This window comes from Pelobates fuscus, chromosome 9 (genome assembly GCF_036172605.1).
Source record: "Pelobates fuscus isolate aPelFus1 chromosome 9, aPelFus1.pri, whole genome shotgun sequence".
Taxonomy (NCBI): Eukaryota; Metazoa; Chordata; class Amphibia; order Anura; family Pelobatidae; genus Pelobates; species Pelobates fuscus.
Genome location: NC_086325.1, coordinates 165,000,788 through 165,024,609, shown reverse-complemented (window position 1 = coordinate 165,024,609; position 23,822 = coordinate 165,000,788). Strand labels below are relative to the sequence as shown.

Below are 23,822 nucleotides of genomic sequence, written 5' to 3'. Positions count from 1 at the left end.
AGAAGAATTCTGACCCACAAGCTGTGCACACGTGGTATTTATGAGGAAGGAGAAATTACATTCTGGTAAACATTACGATATTGGACACTTACCAATTTCAGGAACAGAAAGTGCCACGGTCATTGCCACACAGACAAAAAATGCAGGCAGTAAGATCTGTGAGAACAAAGCCTTGGTGTTCCTCTTGGCGCAATGAAATCGTTTGACGATTAGTCCATGAAACTGACGCAGTTTGAGCCATGATCCCTCCAGCTTGTAACTTCCTTGCCCATCCAACACCAGCTCCTCTGTCTCGTGATCTGGGGCAAGGTAAACACAGTGTCTTCCCTAAACTCTATATATTATAACCTCTTTCTACGTTAATTTGCCAATCATAGGGGGTTAGTGCCCAATTTATACCAAGTAAAACACAAGCCAGACGTGGGCATATGGCAGCATTTAATGAATGGACCAAGACCCAACAAGTATACAATGACAGCTAAAACTATAGAACTTAGACTATCAGCACACAAAAGTAGCCCCTTTCCCAATCATGTCTGTAAGTTGATATGCTGGTCACAAGCTGTTCCTGACAAGACTATACTCACCATGCAAACTCAGGTTCTCTGCATCCTGAGAGTTATCAAACAAGGGAGAATAGTCACCGTAGAATTCCGCATATGCTCCGCCTTCTTCTCCACGTACAGAACCCACCGAGGACGATGAGCCAGATCTCAGAGAACCTGGCGACTGACCAAGCCGGTTACCGGAGGCAAAATTGTTGAGTTCCACTTCTGGTTTCATAAGGGTATGCACTAGCTGAGGCGATTCCTCGGCTGTGTCAAGTTGAATAAGAGGCCTCAAGGTGTCTTTCTTGGACTCTTTCAGATCTAGAAGAAAAAAAGTAAGAAGGAAGACAAGACGAAACAGATGAGAGTAGGGTGCTCTCTTCTCGTTGTCTCACAGACAATGGTTTCTGGTGCTGTGGTCAGGAGCTAACAATAACAACAGAACCAGAAAAGAATGTGTGAATACACACAGATGATTGAACTGATGACAGAACTGATGATTCTGTCTTGTCCTTTGGTGGGACTAAATTTATTACACTATAAAAACTGCTCTGTAATTATCTATTTCACTCATTTGAGGGTTTTGCAGCAATTCTACCTTGGTTTTGTTGCTGAGAGTTGTGTCTGCTTGGGGTTCTACCTGCATCACTATTCTCCAGAGACTGATCTTCTTCAGAAACTTTGAGAAAAACTTCTTCCAAGGTGGTATCCATGAGTCCAAAGCTGGTCAGTTCCAGATCACTCAGGTTCTGCTCCAAGTGCTGCAGAAACAAGGAAAACAAGACTGTTTCTACGACTGTCACTTGGGTAAGCAGGAAGGTCTTCTAATCCGAGAGTATGGAAAAAAAACTCCCTGGACCTCTCCCGTGCCATCCTGCAACGTGTCACTGCTTGCCTTTCTTCCATCTCTGACTGGATGTCCTCCCGCTTTCTGAAACTCAATCTCTCTAAAACTGAGCTCCTTGTCTTTCCTCCTCCTAATACTGATCCTCCTTTTTCGCTCTCCCTTCAAATGAGTGGTATCCACATAAGTCCATCCTTGCAAGCGTGCTTTCTTGGCGTCATACTTGATTCTGGCCTCACCTTTGAGCCTCACACCCAGTATGTCGCCAAATCCTGTAGATTCCATCTTAAAAACATAGCCCGCATCTGCCCCTTTCTTACGCAAGATGCTACCAAGTAGCTTGTCCATGCTCTAGTAATTTCACTCATTAATTATTGTAACCCTCTCCTGATTGGTCTTCCCAAAATCCGTACTGCACTGCTACAGTCCATAATGAACACTGCTGCCAGACTGATTTTCCTCTCTAGTCGGACCTCTCACACCTCTTCCCTCTGTCAGTCCTTACATTGGCTCCCTGTATCCTATATGAGTCAATTCAAAGTGCTAACCCATTTCTATAAAACACTGACCAATTCTAGCCCCTCATATCTCTTCACAGATCCATAGGTATGTCCCTCCTCGGTCTCTCTCCGGTCTGCCCTTCTCCTGTCCGCTGCTCGCACTGTACGGCCAACTCACGCTTGCAGGACTTCTCGTGGGCAGCTCCCTTCCTATGGAATAGCCTGCCTACCGCCATCAGATTCTCCCCTTCACTCCTACTTTATTTGATTGCTATTTCCTGTCCTATTGTGTTTTATACCCCACCTCCTATAGACTGTAAGCTCATTTGAGCAGGGTCCTCTTCAACCTATCGTTCCTGTAAGTTTTCTTGTAATTGTCCTATTAATAGTTAAATCACCCTCTCATAATATTGTAAAGCGCTACAGAATCTGTTGGTGCTATATAAATGGCAATAATAATAATAATAAATAATAGTCAATTGACTAGGTGGGTTCAGACATTTTTTATGAGCCTTGTCCAGAAGTCACAGCATTGACCTAAGTTTTCTATGCCTATAAAGACCTGAGAATTTAAGTGGGTGGTTGCTTTGGCCATTTTACCTGAAAGAGACGTTCAAAGCAGCCTTTTCTGACCGACTCACTGGGGAGGATGTAGGACAATTCTGTGTTTGTATCCGAAACTAACAGACAGGATACCACGTATTTTTTTATGAACTGAGACACCCGGGACTCAGAACAAGAACTCACGCAAAAGTTGTTGGTGTTACCCGAATCTGAAAGATAAGAAAGCAGATGAAATCTACGTGAGAAAATAGAGAGAATGAAAAACAGCATTGAATTCTGAGATATCCAGCTGGCTAGATGGATCATGGGTGGATAAATAACAGAACAGGGGGAATCAAAAATAGTGAATAGATAGGCATGTATGAAGATGGGAGAGATCCTTCTGAGTAAGTGGAGAGTTTAGTAAACAATGAGGGGTGTAAGGGATGATAATATAACTAAATATAAATCATGAGAAATACCTAATGGAAAATCAAGCATGTGTCAGAATCAAAAAACACAATTATTTCAACCATTGGATAACCGGAGACATTACATACCTGGGCCGCTCTGTTTTTTCACTACTGTTAATTTGTAACCGTCTCCATACGTGCTCTTTAGGAACAGTGGTGACCCACAGCACTTTAACTTCCCATGAGAAATGATGGCGATCCGATCCCCGAGCAAGTCGGCCTCGTCCATATGGTGTGTAGAAAGAAGAATTGTCCGACCTGAGGAATAACAGAGAACCACGGGGCTCAGTCACTCAGCACCAGTCATGAAATGCGTTTCTCAGCCTCGCATTTAAATGGACAAAAATGGACATTTTTATTTTGTGAATGTGGGGGTAGAAAGGGACAGTGCTGTTCGGAAATGTTTTAGGCGATTTATTAATAACAATTCATAAAACTAAAATGTAACTTAGAACAAGAACAATGTATCTTATTATCACAGACTGATTTCTAAACACAGTTATTGTGGTTTAAATACATATTACTGGGAGTATTATTGCTGTGGAGCTCTGTTATACACTCAGACACATTACTGGGAGTTTTATTGCTGTGGAGCTCTGTTATACACTCAGACACATTACTGGGAGTATTATTGCTGTGGGGCTCTGTTATACACTCAGACACATTACTGGGAGTATTATTGCTGTGGAGCTCTGTTATACACTCAGACACATTACTGGGAGTATTATTGCTGTGGAGCTCTGTTATACACTCAGACCCATTACTGGGAGTATTATTACTGTGGAGCTCTGTTATACACTCAGACACATTACTGGGAGTATTATTGCTGTGGAGCTCTGTTATACACTCAGACACATTACTGGTATTATTATGGCTGTGGGGCTCTGTTATACACTCAGACACGTTACTGGGAGTATTATTGCTGTGGAGCTCTGTTATACAATCAGACACATTACTGGGAGTATTATTACTGTGGAGCTCTGTTATACACTCAGACACATTACTGGGAGTATTATTGCTGTGGAGCTCTGTTATACACTCAGACACATTACTGGGAGTATTATTGCTGTGGAGCTCTGTTATACACCCAGACACATTACTGGGAGTATTATTGCTGTGGAGCTCTGTTATACACTCAGACCCATTACTGGGAGTATTATTACTGTGGAGCTCTGTTATACACTCAGACACATTACTGGGAGTATTATTGCTGTGGAGCTCTGTTATACACTCAGACCCATTACTGCGAGTATTATTGCTGTGGAGCTCTGTTATACACTCAGACACGTTACTGGGAGTATTATTGCTGTGGAGCTCTGTTATACAATCAGACACATTACTGGGAGTATTATTACTGTGGAGCTCTGTTATACACTCAGACACATTACTGGGAGTATTATTGCTGTGGAGCTCTGTTATACACTCAGACACATTACTGGGAGTATTATTACTGTTATACACTCAGACACATTACTGGGAGTATTATTGCTGTGGAGCTCTGTTATACACTCAGACACATTACTGGGAGTATTATTGCTGTGGGGCTCTGTTATACACTCAGACACATTACTGAGAGTATTATTGCTGTGGAGCTCTGTTATACACCCAGACACATTACTGGGAGTATTATTGCTGTGGAGCTCTGTTATACACTCAGACCCATTACTGGGAGTATTATTACTGTGGAGCTCTGTTATACACTCAGACACATTACTGGGAGTATTATTGCTGTGGAGCTCTGTTATACACTCAGACCCATTACTGCGAGTATTATTGCTGTGGAGCTCTGTTATACACTCAGACACGTTACTGGGAGTATTATTGCTGTGGAGCTCTGTTATACAATCAGACACATTACTGGGAGTATTATTACTGTGGAGCTCTGTTATACACTCAGACACATTACTGGGAGTATTATTGCTGTGGAGCTCTGTTATACACTCAGACACATTACTGGGAGTATTATTACTGTGGGGCTCTGTTATACACTCAGACACATTACTGGGAGTATTATTGCTGTGGAGCTCTGTTATACACTCAGACACATTACTGGGAGTATTATTGCTGGGGAGCTCTGTTATACACTCAGATACATTACTGGGAGTATTATTGCTGTGGGGCTCTGTTATACACTCAGACACATTACTGGGAGTATTATTGCTGTGGGGCTCTGTTATACACTCAGACACATTACTGGGAGTATTATTGCTGTGGAGCTCTGTTATACACTCAGACACATTACTGGGAGTATTATTGCTGTGGGGCTCTGTTATACACTCAGACACATTACTGGGAGTATTATTGCTGTGGAGCTCTGTTATACATTTAGACACATTACTGGGAGTATTATTGCTGTGGAGCTCTGTTATACACTCAGACACATTACTGGGAGTATTATTGCTGTGGAGCTCTGTTATACACTCAGTCACATTACTGGGAGTATTATTGCCGTGGAGCTCTGTTATACATTTAGACACATTACTGGGAGTATTATTGCTGTGGGGCTCTGTTATACACTCAGACACATTACTGGGAGTATTATTGCTCTGGGGCTCTGTTATACACTCACACACATTACTGGGAGTATTATTACTGTGGAGCTCTGTTATATACTCAGACACATTACTGGGAGTATGATTGCTGTTGGGCTCTGTTATACACTCAGACACATTACTGGGAGTATTATTGCTGTTATACACTCAGACACATTACTGGGAGTATTATTGCTGTGGGGCTCTGTTATACACTCAGACACATTACTGGGAGTATTATTGCTGTGGGGCTCTGTTATACACTCACACACATTACTGGGAGTATTATTACTGTGGAGCTCTGTTATACACTCAGACACATTACTGGGAGTATGATTGCTGTAGGGCTCTGTTATACACTCAGACACATTACTGGGAGTATTATTGCTGTTATACACTCAGGCACATTACTGGGAGTATTATTGCTGTGGAGCTCTGTTATACACTCACACACATTACTGGGAGTATTGTTGCTGGGGAGCTCTGTTATACACTCAGATACATTACTGGGAGTATTATTGCTGTGGGGCTCTGTTATACCCTCAGACACATTACTGGTATTATTATGGCTGTGGGGCTCTGTTATACACTCAGACACATTACTGGGAGTATTATTGCTGTAGAGCTCTGTTATACAATCGGACACATTACTGGGAGTATTATTGCTGTGGAGCTCTGTTATACACTCAGACACATTACTGGGAGTATTATTGCTGTGGAGCTCTGTTATACACTCAGACACATTACTGGGAGTATTATTGCTGTGGGGCTCTGTTATACACTCAGACACATTACTGGGAGTATTATTGCTATGGAGCTCTGTTATACACTCACACACATTACTGGGAGTATTGTTGCTGGGGAGCTCTGTTATACACTCAGATACATTACTGGGAGTATTATTGCTGTGGGGCTCTGTTATACCCTCAGACACATTACTGGTATTATTATGGCTGTGGGGCTCTGTTATACACTCAGACACATTACTGGGAGTATTATTGCTGTAGAGCTCTGTTATACAATCGGACACATTACTGGGAGTATTATTGCTGTGGAGCTCTGTTATACACTCAGACACATTACTGGGAGTATTATTGCTGTGGGGCTCTGTTATACACTCAGACACATTACTGGGAGTATTATTGCTGTGGGGCTCTGTTATACACTCAGACACATTACTGGGAGTATTATTGCTGTGGAGCTCTGTTATACACTCTGACACATTACTGGGAGTATTATTGCTGTGGAGCTCTGTTATACACTCACACACATTACTGGGAGTATTGTTGCTGGGGAGCTCTGTTATACACTCAGATACATTACTGGGAGTATTATTGCTGTGGGGCTCTGTTATACCCTCAGACACATTACTGGTATTATTATGGCTGTGGGGCTCTGTTATACACTCAGACACATTACTGGGAGTATTATTGCTGCGGAGCTCTGTTATACACTCAGACACGTTACTGGGAGTATTATTGCTGTGGAGCTCTGGTATACACTCAGACACATTACTGGGAGTATTATTGCTGTGGGTCTCTGTTATACACTCAGACACATTACTGGGAGTATTATTGCTGTGGGGCTCTGTTATACATTCAGACACATTACTGGGAGTATTGTTGCTGCGGAGCTCTGTTATAAACTCAGACACATTACTGGGAGTATTATTGCTGTGGGGTTCTGTTATACATTCAGACACATTACTGGGAGTATTATTGCTGTGGATCTCTGTTATACACTCAGACACATTACTGGGAGTATTATTGCTGTGGGGCTCTGTTATACATTCATACACATTACTGGGAGCATTGTTGCTGCGGAGCTCTGTTATAACACATTACTGGGAGTATTATTGCTGTGGAGCTCTGTTATAAACTCAGACACATTACTGGGAGCATTATTGCTGTTATACACTCAGACACATTACTGGGAGTATTATTACTGTTATACACTCAGACACATTACTGGGAGTATTATTGCTGTGGAGCTCTGTTATACACTCAGACACATTACTGGGAGTATTATTGCTGTGGAGCTCTGTTATAGACTCAGACACATTACTGGGAGTATTATTGCTGTGGAGCTCTGTTATACACTCAGACCCATTACTGCGAGTATTATTGCTGTGGAGCTCTGTTATACACTCAGACACGTTACTGGGAGTATTATTGCTGTGGAGCTCTGTTATACAATCAGACACATTACTGGGAGTATTATTACTGTGGAGCTCTGTTATACACTCAGACACATTACTGGGAGTATTATTGCTGTGGAGCTCTGTTATACACTCAGACACATTACTGGGAGTATTATTACTGTGGGGCTCTGTTATACACTCAGACACATTACTGGGAGTATTATTGCTGTGGAGCTCTGTTATACACTCAGATACATTACTGGGAGTATTATTGCTGTGGGGCTCTGTTATACACTCAGACACATTACTGGGAGTATTATTGCTGTGGGGCTCTGTTATACACTCAGACACATTACTGGGAGTATTATTGCTGTGGAGCTCTGTTATACACTCAGACACATTACTGGGAGTATTATTGCTGTGGGGCTCTGTTATACACTCAGACACATTACTGGGAGTATTATTGCTGTGGAGCTCTGTTATACATTTAGACACATTACTGGGAGTATTATTGCTGTGGAGCTCTGTTATACACTCAGACACATTACTGGGAGTATTATTGCCGTGGAGCTCTGTTATACATTTAGACACATTACTGGGAGTATTATTGCTGTGGGGCTCTGTTATACACTCAGACACATTACTGGGAGTATTATTGCTGTGGGGCTCTGTTATACACTCACACACATTACTGGGAGTATTATTACTGTGGAGCTCTGTTATACACTCAGACACAGTACTGGGAGTATGATTGCTGTGGGGCTCTGTTATACACTCAGACACATTACTGGGAGTATTATTGCTGTGGGGCTCTGTTATACACTCAGACACATTACTGGGAGTATTATTGCTGTGGGGCTCTGTTATACACTCACACACATTACTGGGAGTATTATTACTGTGGAGCTCTGTTATACACTCAGACACATTACTGGGAGTATGATTGCTGTGGGGCTCTGTTATACACTCAGACACATTACTGGGAGTATTATTACTGTGGAGCTCTGTTATACACTCAGACACATTACTGGGAGTATTATTGCTGTTATACACTCAGGCACATTACTGGGAGTATTATTGCTGTGGAGCTCTGTTATACACTCACACACATTACTGGGAGTATTGTTGCTGGGGAGCTCTGTTATACACTCAGATACATTACTGGGAGTATTATTGCTGTGGGGCTCTGTTATACCCTCAGACACATTACTGGTATTATTATGGCTGTGGGGCTCTGTTATACACTCAGACACATTACTGGGAGTATTATTGCTGTAGAGCTCTGTTATACAATCGGACACATTACTGGGAGTATTATTGCTGTGGGGCTCTGTTATACACTCAGACACATTACTGGGAGTATTATTGCTGTGGAGCTCTGTTATACACTCTGACACATTACTGGGAGTATTATTGCTGTGGAGCTCTGTTATACACTCACACACATTACTGGGAGTATTGTTGCTGGGGAGCTCTGTTATACACTCAGATACATTACTGGGAGTATTATTGCTGTGGGGCTCTGTTATACCCTCAGACACATTACTGGTATTATTATGGCTGTGGGGCTCTGTTATACACTCAGATACATTACTGGGAGTATTATTGCTGTAGAGCTCTGTTATACAATCGGACACATTACTGGGAGTATTATTGCTGTGGAGCTCTGTTATACACTCAGACACATTACTGGGAGTATTATTGCTGTGGAGCTCTGTTATACACTCAGACACATTACTGGGAGTATTATTGCTGTGGGGCTCTGTTATACACTCAGACACATTACTGGGAGTATTATTGCTGTGGGGCTCTGTTATACCCTCAGACACATTACTGGGAGTATTATTGCTGTGGAGCTCTGTTATACACTCAGACACATTACTGGGAGTATTATTGCTGTGGGGCTCTGTTATACACTCAGACACATTACTGGGAGTATTATTGCTGTGGAGCTCTGTTATACACTCAGACACATTACTGGGAGTATTATTGCTGTGGAGCTCTGTTATACACTCTGACACATTACTGGGAGTATTGTTGCTGCGGAGCTCTGTTATACACTCAGACACATTACTGGGAGTATTATTGCTGTGGGTCTCTGTTATACACTCAGACACATTACTGGGAGTATTATTGCTGTGGGGCTCTGTTATACATTCAGACACATTACTGGGAGTATTGTTGCTGCGGAGCTCTGTTATAACACATTACTGGGAGTATTATTGCTGTGGAGCTCTGTTATAAACTCAGACACATTACTGGGAGTATTATTGCTGTGGGGCTCTGTTATACATTCATACACATTACTGGGAGCATTGTTGCTGCGGAGCTCTGTTATAACACATTACTGGGAGTATTATTGCTGTGGAGCTCTGTTATAAACTCAGACACATTACTGGGAGCATTATTGCTGTTATACACTCAGACACATTACTGGGAGTATTATTACTGTTATACACTCAGACACATTACTGGGAGTATTATTGCTGTGGAGCTCTGTTATACACTCAGACACATTACTGGGAGTATTATTGCTGTGGAGCTCTGTTATACACTCAGACACATTACTGGGAGTATTATTGCTGTGGAGCTCTGTTATACACTCAGACCCATTACTGCGAGTATTATTGCTGTGGAGCTCTGTTATACACTCAGACACGTTACTGGGAGTATTATTGCTGAGGAGCTCTGTTATACAATCAGACACATTACTGGGAGTATTATTACTGTGGAGCTCTGTTATACACTCAGACACATTACTGGGAGTATTATTGCTGTGGAGCTCTGTTATACACTCAGACACATTACTGGGAGTATTATTGCTGGGGAGCTCTGTTATACACTCAGATACATTACTGGGAGTATTATTGCTGTGGGGCTCTGTTATACACTCAGACACATTACTGGGAGTATTATTGCTGTGGAGCTCTGTTATACACTCAGACACATTACTGGGAGTATTATTGCTGTGGAGCTCTGATATACACTCAGACACATTACTGGGAGTATTATTGCTGTGGAGCTCTGTTATACACTCAGTCACATTACTGGGAGTATTATTGCCGTGGAGCTCTGTTATACATTTAGACACATTACTGGGAGTATTATTGCTGTGGGGCTCTGTTATACACTCACACACATTACTGGGAGTATTATTACTGTGGAGCTCTGTTATACACTCAGACACAGTACTGGGAGTATGATTGCTGTGGGGCTCTGTTATACACTCAGACACATTACTGGGAGTATTATTGCTGTGGAGCTCTGTTATACACTCTGACACATTACTGGGAGTATTGTTGCTGTTATACACTCAGACACATTACTGGGAGTATTATTGCTGTGGGGCTCTGTTATACACTCAGACACATTACTGGGAGTATTATTGCTGTGGGGCTCTGTTATACACTCACACACATTACTGGGAGTATTATTACTGTGGAGCTCTGTTATACACTCAGACACATTACTGGGAGTATGATTGCTGTGGGGCTCTGTTCTACACTCGGACACATTACTGGGAGTATTATTGCTGTTATACACTCAGGCACATTACTGGGAGTATTATTGCTGTGGAGCTCTGTTATACACTCACACACATTACTGGGAGTATTGTTGCTGGGGAGCTCTGTTATACACTCAGATACATTACTGGGAGTATTATTGCTGTGGGGCTCTGTTATACCCTCAGACACATTACTGGTATTATTATGGCTGTGGGGCTCTGTTATACACTCAGACACATTACTGGGAGTATTATTGCTGTAGAGCTCTGTTATACAATCGGACACATTACTGGGAGTATTATTGCTGTGGAGCTCTGTTATACACTCAGACACATTACTGGGAGTATTATTGCTGTGGAGCTCTGTTATACACTCAGACACATTACTGGGAGTATTATTGCTGTGGAGCTCTGTTATACACTCTGACACATTACTGGGAGTATTATTGCTGTGGAGCTCTGTTATACACTCACACACATTACTGGGAGTATTGTTGCTGGGGAGCTCTGTCATACACTCAGATACATTACTGGGAGTATTATTGCTGTGGGGCTCTGTTATACCCTCAGACACATTACTGGTATTATTATTGCTGTGGAGCTCTGTTATACACTCAGACACATTACTGGGAGTATTATTGCTGTGGAGCTCTGTTATACACTCAGACACATTACTGGGAGTATTATTGCTGTGGGGCTCTATTATACACTCAGACACATTACTGGGAGTATTATTGCTGTGGAGCTCTGTTATACACTCTGACACATTACTGGGAGTATTGTTGCTGTGGAGCTCTGTTATACACTCAGACACGTTACTGGGAGTATTATTGCTGTGGAACTCTGTTATACACTCAGACACATTACTGGGAGTATTATTGCTGTGGGGCTCTGTTATACACTCAGACACATTACTGGGAGTATTATTGCTGTGGGGCTCTGTTATACATTCAGACACATTACTGGGAGTATTGTTGCTGCGGAGCTCTGTTATAACACATTACTGGGAGTATTATTGCTGTGGAGCTCTGTTATAAACTCAGACACATTACTGGGAGTATTATTGCTGTGGGGTTCTGTTATACATTCAGACACATTACTGGGAGTATTATTGCTGTGGATCTCTGTTATACACTCAGACACATTACTGGGAGTATTATTGCTGTGGGGCTCTGTTATACATTCAGACACATTACTGGGAGCATTGTTGCTGCGGAGCTCTGTTATAACACATTACTGGGAGTATTATTGCTGTGGAGCTCTGTTATAAACTCAGACACATTACTGGGAGTATTATTGCTGTGGGGTTCTGTTATACACTCAGACACATTACTGGGAGTATTATTGCTGTGGGGCTCTGTTATACACTCAGACACATTACTGGGAGTATTATTGCTGTGGGGCTCTGTTATACATTCAGACACATTACTGGGAGTATTGTTGCTGCGGAGCTCTGTTATAACACATTACTGGGAGTATTATTGCTGTGGAGCTCTGTTATAAACTCAGACACATTACTGGGAGTATTATTGCTGTGGGGTTCTGTTATACATTCAGTCACATTACTGGGCTTATTATTATTACTGTGAAGCTCTGTTATACACAGATACATTACTGGGAGTATTATTGCTGTGGGGCTCTGTTATACACTCAGACACATTACTGGGAGTAGTATTGCTGTGGAGCTCTGTTATACACTCAAACACATTACTGGGAGTATTATTGCTGGGGAGCTCTGTTCTACACTCAGACACATAACTGGGAGTATTATTACTGTGGAGCTCTGTTATACACTCAGACACATTACTGGGAGTATTATTGCTGTGGGGTTCTGTTATACACTCAGACACATTACTGGGAGTATTATTACCGTGGAGCTCTGTTATACACTCAGACACATTACTGGGAGTATTATTACTGTGGAGCTCTGTTATACACTCAGACACATTACTGGGAGTATTATTGCTGTGGAGCTCTGTTATACACTCAGACACATTACTGGGAGTATTATTACTGTGGAGCTCTGTTATACACTCAGACACATTACTGGGAGTATTATTGCTGTGGAGCTCTGTTATACACTCAGACACATTACTGGGAGTATTATTACTGTGGAGCTCTGTTATACACTCAGACACATTACTGGGAGTATTATTGCTGTGGAGCTCTGTTATACACTCAGACACAACAACAATATGAAGCTCTTAGAAAAGAGGGAAATTAGGATAGAAAATAAAGGCAGAGGGATTTGGGCCTAAAATAGGGACTGTCCATCTGAAATAAGTATACTTGGGAGGCATGGTCTTGTACGTAGGACACAAGGAATCCAAAGTTCTCCTGAAACCCATACATGGTTTACCTTGCTTGTACTTTAGTATTAGGTCCCATATAGCTCTCCTTGCATAAGGATCGACTCCTGCAGTTGGCTCATCCAGTATAACGGCTTTAGAGCCCCCGACAAAGGCAATTGCCACAGAAAGCTTTCTTTTCATGCCACCAGACAAGGTTTGGACCATAGAATGGCGTTTGTTGGACAGCTCCAAGTCCTCGATCATTCTATGAAACAACAAGTTCACAGGTGCCACATTTCCTTAAAAACCCCAGGCCACCCTTTCATCCTATAAACCACTAACACTAGTGTGAATCTTCAAACAGCCACCTACAGCTAAAATACAGGATATCGTGTTCTCCAGGACAATGCCACAACGTAACAATCACTACAAACACAGTGTATTATAATAATACAACCTTCTGAAGTATATGAGCCTCACAATAATTAGACAGTATTGTACTATATTTTTCTAATACCAATCACACTTAATTTTCATGAAGATAAAATGTCCTAAAATCTAAGACTTTCTTTCATCTTTTTTTAAACTTGAAAATTTTGGGAGCATGTTATATTGTAATAATTAAAGGCACATTTTTGGAATATATATTATATATATATATTTTTTTTTTTAAGATGAATGACCTGCTAAATAATAGAATGTGCATATTTTGGGGATAAAATAAAGCTTTTTCAAATTCTAGTCTTTTTAGTCGTCTGAATTTCAAGAGCTCAAAGGCTTAAAATAACGAGGATATATTTAGCAGGCATTAAAATAAAGCCAACTCTCACCTTTTACTGAGTAGTAGATGAGGTACTAAAATGTTATTCATCATTTATAAAAAACTACAAACATCCAATGAAAGAGGTAGGTTCTGTAAACAGAAGTTATAATATGTCCGGTTACATGCACTGACTATAGAGCTAATAGATATAGGTCAGCCCTGTAAATAAGTAAATTAATGACATAAATATTATAATGCAAAAAAGTAATTAACAAACAAAAACAAAGCACTGATATGGCTGCATATAACATAACAGATAAGCTGTACAGCCACCAGCAAAGCTCCCATATTTCTTAATTCAATCTGGAATAATAGAGAATCAATATCAAATATCTGTATACCGGGTGGAAACAAACGTGAAGCCCAGATACTGCTGGACTTGCAACTACATGAGCTAGAAGAACTCCCTTGCTATTGAATATGATACTGATTGCTATTGTCCTGTCTTGATACATACTTGTCCATTTCCTTTCGAATCTCGTCTTCTGCCATTCCTTTTAATCGAGAGTAGAGCCAAAGATGTTCCTCCACTGTCAGCTTATCGAAGAGCACATTGTGCTGTGGACACATCCCAAGGCTTTTTCTGATCTCGTTCATCTCTGTGCGTATATCGTGGCCATAAATTGTCGCAGAGCCAGAGGTAGGGGGAAAGAGGCCAGTTAGGATCGACCTGTTCATGAGAAGAAGATATATTTAAGAGGTTACATTGATAATACTTGTACCTTAGCTATTTCAATATCACAATACGAGAGAGATGAACGCATTCTCTGCTTACATGGTGGTTGTTTTGCCAGCTCCGTTATGCCCCAAGAAAGAAACAACCTGATTCTCATGGAGATTTAGACTTAGTTTGTTTAATGCCAGTTTCTTTCCGGTCTTATAGATTTTGGTAAGTTTGTCTACGCAGACAACCAGGGGTAGGTGGTTTGGCTCTTCCTCAATGCCACGTGTCTCCTCTATAAAGTGATAAAAGAAATCTTTAGAAAACACAACAATTGAAATGATCTTTTCATACCAAAAACATAACACTAAAATAATCGTGAATGAATTGCCCACAAGCAGAATGTTAAATATGTGGGTTGGTGTTTCTAATACTTACCCAAACGTCGACTCTCCATTGCACAGGCTTGGTCTTCTTCCATGATGCTAAGGCGTGGTGGGCGTGACCATGGCCAGGACCATTCCCAAGACTCGATCCGGCCACTCCCTAGCCAGTAAGATCTCTGCAAAGGGAAATACCAGGGACGTGGGAGACCATACATGCCTGGTATAAAATCAAAGGAGTTAATGACTGTACAACGGAATAATCTGCTGCCTACTGAGAGAATGCCAGCAATCTAATAGACACATACAGGATTTCAAAGCAAACTGCTTTTCTATTATTGTAAGGTTGTATAGGAGAATAACATCAATGATATCTGAAAGCCTGAATAGTATCTACACCTCTTATAACCCAACCCCAACAAGACTGGATATAACACAAAAATAGAAAACGTCTCCATATTATGTTTTATAATTCAGAGCACAGCGAAACATTACAACACACACACACACACACGTCTGGAGTCGAAAAAAGAAAGAAACAAACAAAACAAATAAACCAAAAACAGACCAACATACAAACGAAAATGGACTTCTCTTCAAGCCAAACCATCCCTTAGGTGATACAGTGACGGGATTCTGTATCTTGTCTGGAAAGCTATGTTACTTTGAACGAATCCCATGTTAAATTGTGAATTTCTTATAGCTTGCATTGACCTAGGTATGGACCAAGGCTACTTACCTGGGTGAACAGCTTCAATGTACCATGTTAGGACCCCATAAACCACAGCATCGATGATCAGCATCATCATGGACAGCATAAGGTTAAAATCATCTCCTTCTACTGGGGATTGGCTGAACGTGCGCCACTGAATCCCTACGCCAGCCACCTCATAGAGGGCAAAGTACTTGGAGCCGAGACCAAAGGCTGTTGTAGACATGAGGGACTGCAGGAACATATTGTGAGGAAAAACACAAAACATCAGTTAAAGGAGAGATAGGGGGTGATAAGACATGAAGACAAGTGATAGACCAATGGATAGATATGAGAGAAGAGTGAAAATGGACCTACGGTGTCTGGAACAGTTTTGACTGTTGACCTAACTTAAGCATAGGAACATTAACACATATCTTGACTATTGTGACCCGCACATGGTTCTTCATCAAAAGGCTTCAAGATTACTGCTTTTTACTGTGTGATATATGCCTGTGGGTGGTTAAAAGGAAAGGTGGTAGGTACAGGACATTACTCACAGCGATGCACTTTTCAAAGGCGGTGATCTTATCATGAGCTACTTCCTCTCGGATGGCCACATACATGTATGGAACATAGCTCAAGAAGTAGATTATACCACCACACGCGGATGCTAGTTTGGCCTTGGAATACAGCACAGACACCAAAAAACTGCATGGAAGAAGGGAACATAATCAGTGCATGGTAAGCAAGCATTTGAGTAAAATACATTTTTCTAACATTTTGAGATCTATTTTGTTTTTGTTGCTATCTTTACTATTTACATGTTTCTGACAGATTGTACACAATATAATGTTAACAGTGCTAGCCATGAACACATATCAAGATGTTGCAAATATCTATATTTTACGCAGCCCATTACCATTAGATGTTGATGGTAACTATAGCCCTATTCTCCTGTGACCATCCAGGTCTTTCAAATATCCATAGCCCACCCAACTATGATGTTCCAGATGTTGCGAGAACCCCTTTCCTTCTGTGATGTTCCAGATGTAGATATCCATATTTTATCTTCCCCACAGACTTCTCTGGAAGCCTCTCCACTGTGTTTTCACCCTAGCTGCTCTTACTCACCAGAACATGATGGTGGCCACAGCGTAGATGGAGAGAAAGAGCCAGATTATGAAGACGTTGCTATGCATGAGGACTTGGCCGTATTTCAGGATGCCGGTCAGTGCAGTAACAGAAATGGACAGCTGGACAAACCCTGTGATGAACCAGGCCACCCAGTGCACGGCATTATTCAGACCCATCATCTTCATTACCTGGAACAGAGGGAAATCAGAAACGGGAAATCTCCTTCTTAGAAAATGAGAAGCAAAGCGTCATCAGTCTTGTCATCACAGAGCTTTGTCAGCCATAGTTTATAGATTGACATATTTCCTTTAAATTGTATAAAACGGATTTCCTCTAACTACACCCATAGATAGAAAACTAACATCTGGAGCAGAGATTAAGGTAAGGCATGGGACCGCCTTGTGTGTGCAATACCCCATCCAATCTTCAAATATGTGAGCATTCTATTTATACCAATATATATTTTCAAAATATTATTTAGAAACGCCATGTGCTTTGTAAGGGAATTAAATGGTCTTACATAATTATTTAAAATAAAATTGTTGCTTGTTAATTAATCATAACACCCCTGTGCCCTATCCTCTTAGCTAAAAACTGCACCTTGAACTTATATTACGGTCATCTTTTAACCCAGTGGTAATTTATGACAATATGCACTATAAGTACACTATAAACAGAACGTGTCACTTTATAACACGCATACTGATCACGTCCAGTCTTGGGGCCAAGCAGTTATGAAGAATTTGATATTTCTATATTTTTTATGACATGAGAGCTTAACACAAGTTACATGTGTCTATATTACCTCCTTGAGGCGATGCTCCTTCTCAGCCACAATATGCTGGATCATCATGGCCACGGAATAGACCCACGATATGACCATGCACAGTGGCATCATGTGTTCGATTACAAACAGGAAGCTAGACAGGAACGAAACGGGCGTCAGGATATTTAAAACAAATAGCAAATTGTTCTTGCTATGGAGATTGCTCAGTGAATCATTTACACTTCTTAGAAACGTTTTGTAATTTTACAACTGGTAACAAGTTATCAAACTGCAATATTACTCTCTAGATTTGTAATTGCGAGTTGCTGTAAGGTTTAATGTGAGTGTATGTTCTATGATCTACTAGTGCTGGGAGATACCGGTTGTAACATACAGGAAGGAGAATAGCCTATTTTTCTAGAGAACTTTGTATTTCCATTGATCTTGGAGGCCAGTGTTGGCTAAACCACAATATTAATATAAATATATGGAAGCCGTTCTTGTATTCCTCTCGTGCCTAGAGGGGTATCAGCTACACCTCGCTGGCATGTTCCAAGGAAAGACAAAATGATCGTCTGGGATAGCAGTATCTCTCGTGCAGAGAGAACTTGCTGGCATTTTAGCTCTGGACTGTCTTTATGGGTGGGATCAGTCTGATATGCAAATAGTATAGGTTCTCTTTGTAATGGCAGAAGTGAGCAAAAACATTAGTGAGACCTGAGCGGGGTCTAATCGAAGGGTAAACTACTGAGTTTCTGTAAGCTTTTTCCCATTCTCAGAGTTATCATATTCTCAGTTTTTGTTGCAATGCATTAACTTGGCTCTTACTAAGCTTTAAGGGTAATCCAGACATGGACCCCATGCTCACTGTGCCCAGAGGTGTATCGGAGTTATCATAATCTCAGTTTTTGTTGCAATGCATTAACTTGGCTCTTACTAAGCCTTAAGGGTAATTCAGACATGGACCCCGTGCTCACTGTGCCCAGAGGTGTATCGGAGTTATCATATTCTCAGTTTTTGTTGCAATGCATTAACTTGGCTCTTACTAAGCTTTAAGGGTAATCCAGACATGGACCCCATGCTCACTGTGCCCAGAGGTGTATCGGAGTTATCATAATCTCAGTTTTTGTTGCAATGCATTAACTTGTCTCTTACTAAGCCTTAAGGGTAATCCAGACAAGTACCCCGTGCTCACTGTGCCATGAGGTTTATCATGTTCCCATATTCTCTGTTTTTGTTGTATTCCTATTGTACTTACTCATCACGTGTGTAACACGGGTACGGAAACATCTGGACATAGTTCCCAGGTTCCACCACATCATGACCCACAATAGTGTTGATAATGGCTCGTTCCATCATATCTGCAAGGAAGGGTTATAAAGATGGCACCATGAATCATTTCTGATACCCAAGCTAGCCAAGTTGCGGTCGCAGATCTACAACTCCCAATATTCTTAAAGTGGCTGGATACTGGGTTTGCAGTTCAGTGACATCAGTAACCCTAGAGCAGGCTTCCCCAAACTCCGGCCCTCCAGATATTGCTGAAATACAACTCCCATGATTCTCTGCCTATCTGTTTCATTCATAGAATCATGGGAGTTGTAGTTCAGCAACATCTGGAGGGCCGGAGTTTGGGGAAGCCTGCCCTAGAGGGTTGATTGACTAATGCTATGCAGACAGTACTACATGTCTGTGTGTCTGACTACGCCGTTGAAATGCACTGTGGGAATAATTATATATAAATCTCAAATAGTATGCAATTATTCAGATAATTTCTCCTGGGCATTTAAAAAATGTAAAAAAACAAACAAACAAGACAGTTCTGACCCCGTGCCCTGCATTTTTTAGAAGTAAACACAGGGGTGAAATTTGGAGGGTTTATACAGTATTTATACCCAACATCCAAACTAAAGCCCACAAGGCTGACCGTTAACCCTTTCCGACTGATGAACGCCTCACAGATAATCACAGATAAGGTTAGGATTTGCGAGTAAGAGTAATGTCACAGGTTTGATAACAAAGTGATGGACCATGACAGGTGAGTGCACAATATTTACCTTGTATCCAAACAAAGCCATACAGGAAGTAGAAACGTCCGCCAGTATTAGGTCCAGGGCGCCAATATGCCCGGCGGATTTCATTTGTCTTCTCCGTAAAGCTGGAGTTTTGTCTTATCTTGTACATAACGTGCGGAGGAAGCGAGCCATCTGGGCGCGTCTGAAAGATCACACCTGTAAGTCAGGAGAGAAGAAATATTAAACTAATAGAATGAGTGTTTAACCCTTTCTTGGGCACAGAGGTGTGCAGACCCCCACAGTAAATTATGTTAATGCGAAGTAAAAGCTGAGAGGACACAGAAAGACAGCTCCCCAAATAAACTGAGAATAAAGAAAACTGCACATTTGATAAATATTATAGAAACATAGAATGTGACGGCAGATAAGAACCATTCGGCCCATCTAGTCTGCCCAATTTTCTAAATACTTTCATTAGTCCCTGGCCTTATCTTATAGTTAGGATAGCCTTATGCCTATCCCACGCATGCTTAAACTCCTTTACTGTGTTAACCACTACCACTTCAGCTGGAAGGCTATTCAATGCATCCACTACCCTCTCAGTAAAGTAATACTTCCTGGTATTATTTTTAAACCTTTGCCCCTCTAATTTAAGACTATGTCTCCTGTTGTGGTTGTTTTTCTTCTTTTAAATATAGTCTCCTCCTTTACTGTGTTGATTCCCTTTATGTATTTAAATGTTTCTATCATATCCCCCCTGTCTCGTCTTTCCTCCAAGCTATACATGTTAAGATCCTTTAACCTTTCCTGGTAAGTTTTATCCTGCAATCCATGAACCAGTTTAGTAGCCCTTCTCTGAACTCTCTCTAAGGTATCAATATCCTTCTGGAGATACGGTCTCCAGTACTGCGTACAATATTCCAAGTGAGGTCTCACCAGTGTTCTGTACAATGGCATGAGCCCTTCCCTCTTTCTACTGCTAATGCCTCTCCCTATACAACCAAGCATTCTCCCCTAAATCCCTTTCCTCAGAAGTTGAAGTTAGGACTCTCAAATATTCTGTACTCTGCCCTTGGGTTTTTACGTCCAAGATGCATTATCTTGCACTTATCCACATTAAATGTCAGTTGCCACAACTCTGACCATTTTTCTAGTTTACCTAAATCATTAGCCATTTGGCTTATCCCTCCTGGAACATCAGCCCTGTTACATATCTTAGTATCATCTGCAAAAAGACATACCTTACCATCAAGACCTTCTGCAATATCACTAATAAAATATTAAAGAGAATGGGTCCAAGTACAGATCCCTGAGGTACCCCACTGGTGACAAGCCCAAGCTTCGAATATAGTCCATTGACTACAACCCTCTGTTGCCTGTCACTCAGCCACTGCCTCACCCATTCAACAATATTGGAATCCAAACTTAAAGATTGCAGTTTATTGATGAACCTTCTATGTGCAACAGTGTCAAAAGCCTTACTGAAATCGAGGTAAGCAATGTCTACTGCACCACCCTGATCTATAATTTTAGTTACCCAATAAAAAAAATCAATAAGATTAGTTTGGCATGATCTCCCTGAAGTAAACCCATGTTGTCTCTGATCTTGAAATCCATGTGTTTTTAGATGTCGAACAATCCTATCCTTTAACATGGTTTCCATCACTTTCCCCACTACTGAAGTAAGGCTTACTGGCCTATAGTTGCCCAACTCCTCTCTACTACCTTTCTTGTGAATGGGCACAACATTCGCTAACTTATATATGTTCAAAATAGTTTATTTATTGGACTTGTGCCTCACACTGCCTTGTTGGCCCAAACTGTATCTTATTAGACACTCACTTCTTAAATGTTATGATAGTAATCGCTCACTACCTTTCTGAGCATTACAGATCAGATCTAACAACAGGGACAAAATAAATCACCAGAGGGAAATAATCTTTCAAACTTGAACCAAAATCAGAATGATCGCTCCATCGAGATGAGATTTGCAAAGATGGCAGTGAAATGTGGCATCAGAGAGTCTGTTTATCTTTAGAAATGTTTACATGTCGGCTATATATTCCTTTATGGGAACTGTCGTCCTCTTTTGCACTTTTTCACCGTGCGATATGTAGGGTAATATTTGGTTTTACTGTTATAATGTCCCGCAGTCCCATGATTCTGTATGTATTAACCTATGGTATGATATTTGATACTGTATTTGTTGTGAATGTCATGCTGTACATTCTTTGGATTGAGAATTAAAAATTCAAAAAAATGAACTATTTCTATGTGTCAATAGACTGGAGGAGCCAGTTAATCGGTTCTCACATTGCTTCTTGCTTCACACAATACAATGTAGCTGACAACAACGTAAAGAATGCAACAGAAATTCAGGCAGTTGGGGGGAAAAAAATCATGCTCAATCAGAAATATATTAACACAAGAGGAAACAAAACGTTTGTTTAAGGACATTGTCAATGCACGTGCATTTTGTGTTTTTAGAGGTTTTCCTTTCCTGTTCTATTGTATATTGTAGTCAATGTGTCACTCACTAGCAAACACTGTGACGTTATCCTGATATGCCTGGTTCAATGTATAGTTGACGATACTGTCCTCGTTCGCAAACCCTTTAAAGATGTCCACGCTTACCTTGGGAGAGAGAGAAATTTCGTTTTAGTACAGATTTTTGGGGAATTGTTTACTCAAAAAAAAAAAACCATAATCCTAACCGGAAGCTGCCCTCTGGAGACCGCTAATCTATATTGCTAAAGAGTTGCACCTAGAACAGGGTCCTCTAGGACCATGAAATTAGCAATTCTTAGATCCGATTAAAGCCTGCTTGGACACGATTCCTGTGTGCCTGTTCCGTATCTTGTTGACTGGGCCCCAGGACTTTGGGGTCTCCCGCTGCTACTGGATCCATTATGGGAATTTATGGTGTGGAAAAGATAAATGTTAAGCGGCTTTGAGAACGTTCAAAATTTCCTGCTGTCTCAGTGTATCTTGTTCTAACTATATTAATGGGAGCTTTGCAACTAGGCATGTGCATGGGGAAAATTTTCGGTTCGGCATTCCAAAATTCGGGATTTTCGCAATTCGGGACTTCGGCAATTTGGCACTTCAAGACTTCGGAACTTCAGCACTTCGGAACTTCGGAAATTCGTCGACTTCGCGACTTCGGCACTTCGACACTTCGGCACTTCGGCACTTCGACACTTCGACACTTCGACACTTCGACACTTCGACACTTCGACACTTCGACACTTCGACACTTCGACACTTCGACACTTCGACACTTCGACACTTCGACACTTCGACACTTCGACACTTCGACACTTCGACACTTCGACACTTCGACACTTCGACACTTCGACACTTCGACACTTCGACACTTCGACACTTCGACACTTCGACACTTCGGCAACTTCGGCAACTTCGGCAACTTCGCCAACTTCGAAATTTCAGAACTTCGGCATTTCGGAATTTTGGGACTTCGGCACCTCGGGACTTCTCTTGCAGCCGCTTGGTAGATAACTCCCTAATTCCCACGGTATTAGGGAGTTATCTACCAAAAGGCTGAAAGACCTAAACTAGTCTTTCAGACAAATTTACTAATACTAAGTAAAAATTACTTAGTATTAGTAAATTTTGCCCCTACTCGCTATACCGCGAGTAGGGGCATGTCTATTAAACAGTGAGCAGTGAGTGAGTAGGGGCATGTCTATTAAACAGTTCCCCCCACCTGAGCCCGTGGCCCCCACCCCTGAGCGGTGGGTGGGGGCCCTAATGTAAAATAATGGGGGGGAACTATTGTCCCCCCCCTGGCCCCCACCCCTGAGCGGCCAGTGGGGGCCCTAAGTCAGAATAAGGGGGGGACCTAATGTGCTCCCCCCGGCCCCCACCCCTGAGCGGTCGGTGGGGGCCCTACAGTAAAATAAGGGGGGGGACCTAAGGTCCTCCCCCCTGGCGCCCACCCCTGAGCGGCG

At 41.6% G+C, this 23,822-nt stretch overlaps 1 protein-coding gene across 3 annotated transcripts in view; it reads right to left on the bottom strand.

Annotated features, from left to right (window-relative positions):
- The window catches only part of ABCA2 (ATP binding cassette subfamily A member 2), a 123,133-nt gene that overhangs the window by 34,219 nt on the left and 65,092 nt on the right, over positions 1 to 23,822 (bottom strand). For 2 of the 3 annotated variants that reach the window (XM_063432964.1, XM_063432966.1), the window contains 16 exons: positions 22,389 to 22,485; positions 19,894 to 20,067; positions 19,095 to 19,197; positions 17,876 to 17,990; positions 17,068 to 17,258; positions 16,494 to 16,644; positions 15,982 to 16,186; positions 15,298 to 15,462; positions 14,974 to 15,154; positions 14,656 to 14,868; positions 13,444 to 13,640; positions 2,996 to 3,166; positions 2,493 to 2,665; positions 1,147 to 1,309; positions 588 to 869; positions 93 to 299 (listed from right to left, as the gene is read on the bottom strand). In XM_063432964.1, coding sequence (XP_063289034.1) covers positions 93 to 299; positions 588 to 869; positions 1,147 to 1,309; positions 2,493 to 2,665; positions 2,996 to 3,166; positions 13,444 to 13,640; positions 14,656 to 14,868; positions 14,974 to 15,154; positions 15,298 to 15,462; positions 15,982 to 16,186; positions 16,494 to 16,644; positions 17,068 to 17,258; positions 17,876 to 17,990; positions 19,095 to 19,197; positions 19,894 to 20,067; positions 22,389 to 22,485 — 2,788 coding nt within the window. The remainder of the gene's footprint in view (positions 1 to 92; positions 300 to 587; positions 870 to 1,146; positions 1,310 to 2,492; positions 2,666 to 2,995; positions 3,167 to 13,443; positions 13,641 to 14,655; positions 14,869 to 14,973; positions 15,155 to 15,297; positions 15,463 to 15,981; positions 16,187 to 16,493; positions 16,645 to 17,067; positions 17,259 to 17,875; positions 17,991 to 19,094; positions 19,198 to 19,893; positions 20,068 to 22,388; positions 22,486 to 23,822) is intronic. The other variant, XM_063432965.1, reaches the window with a different exon arrangement.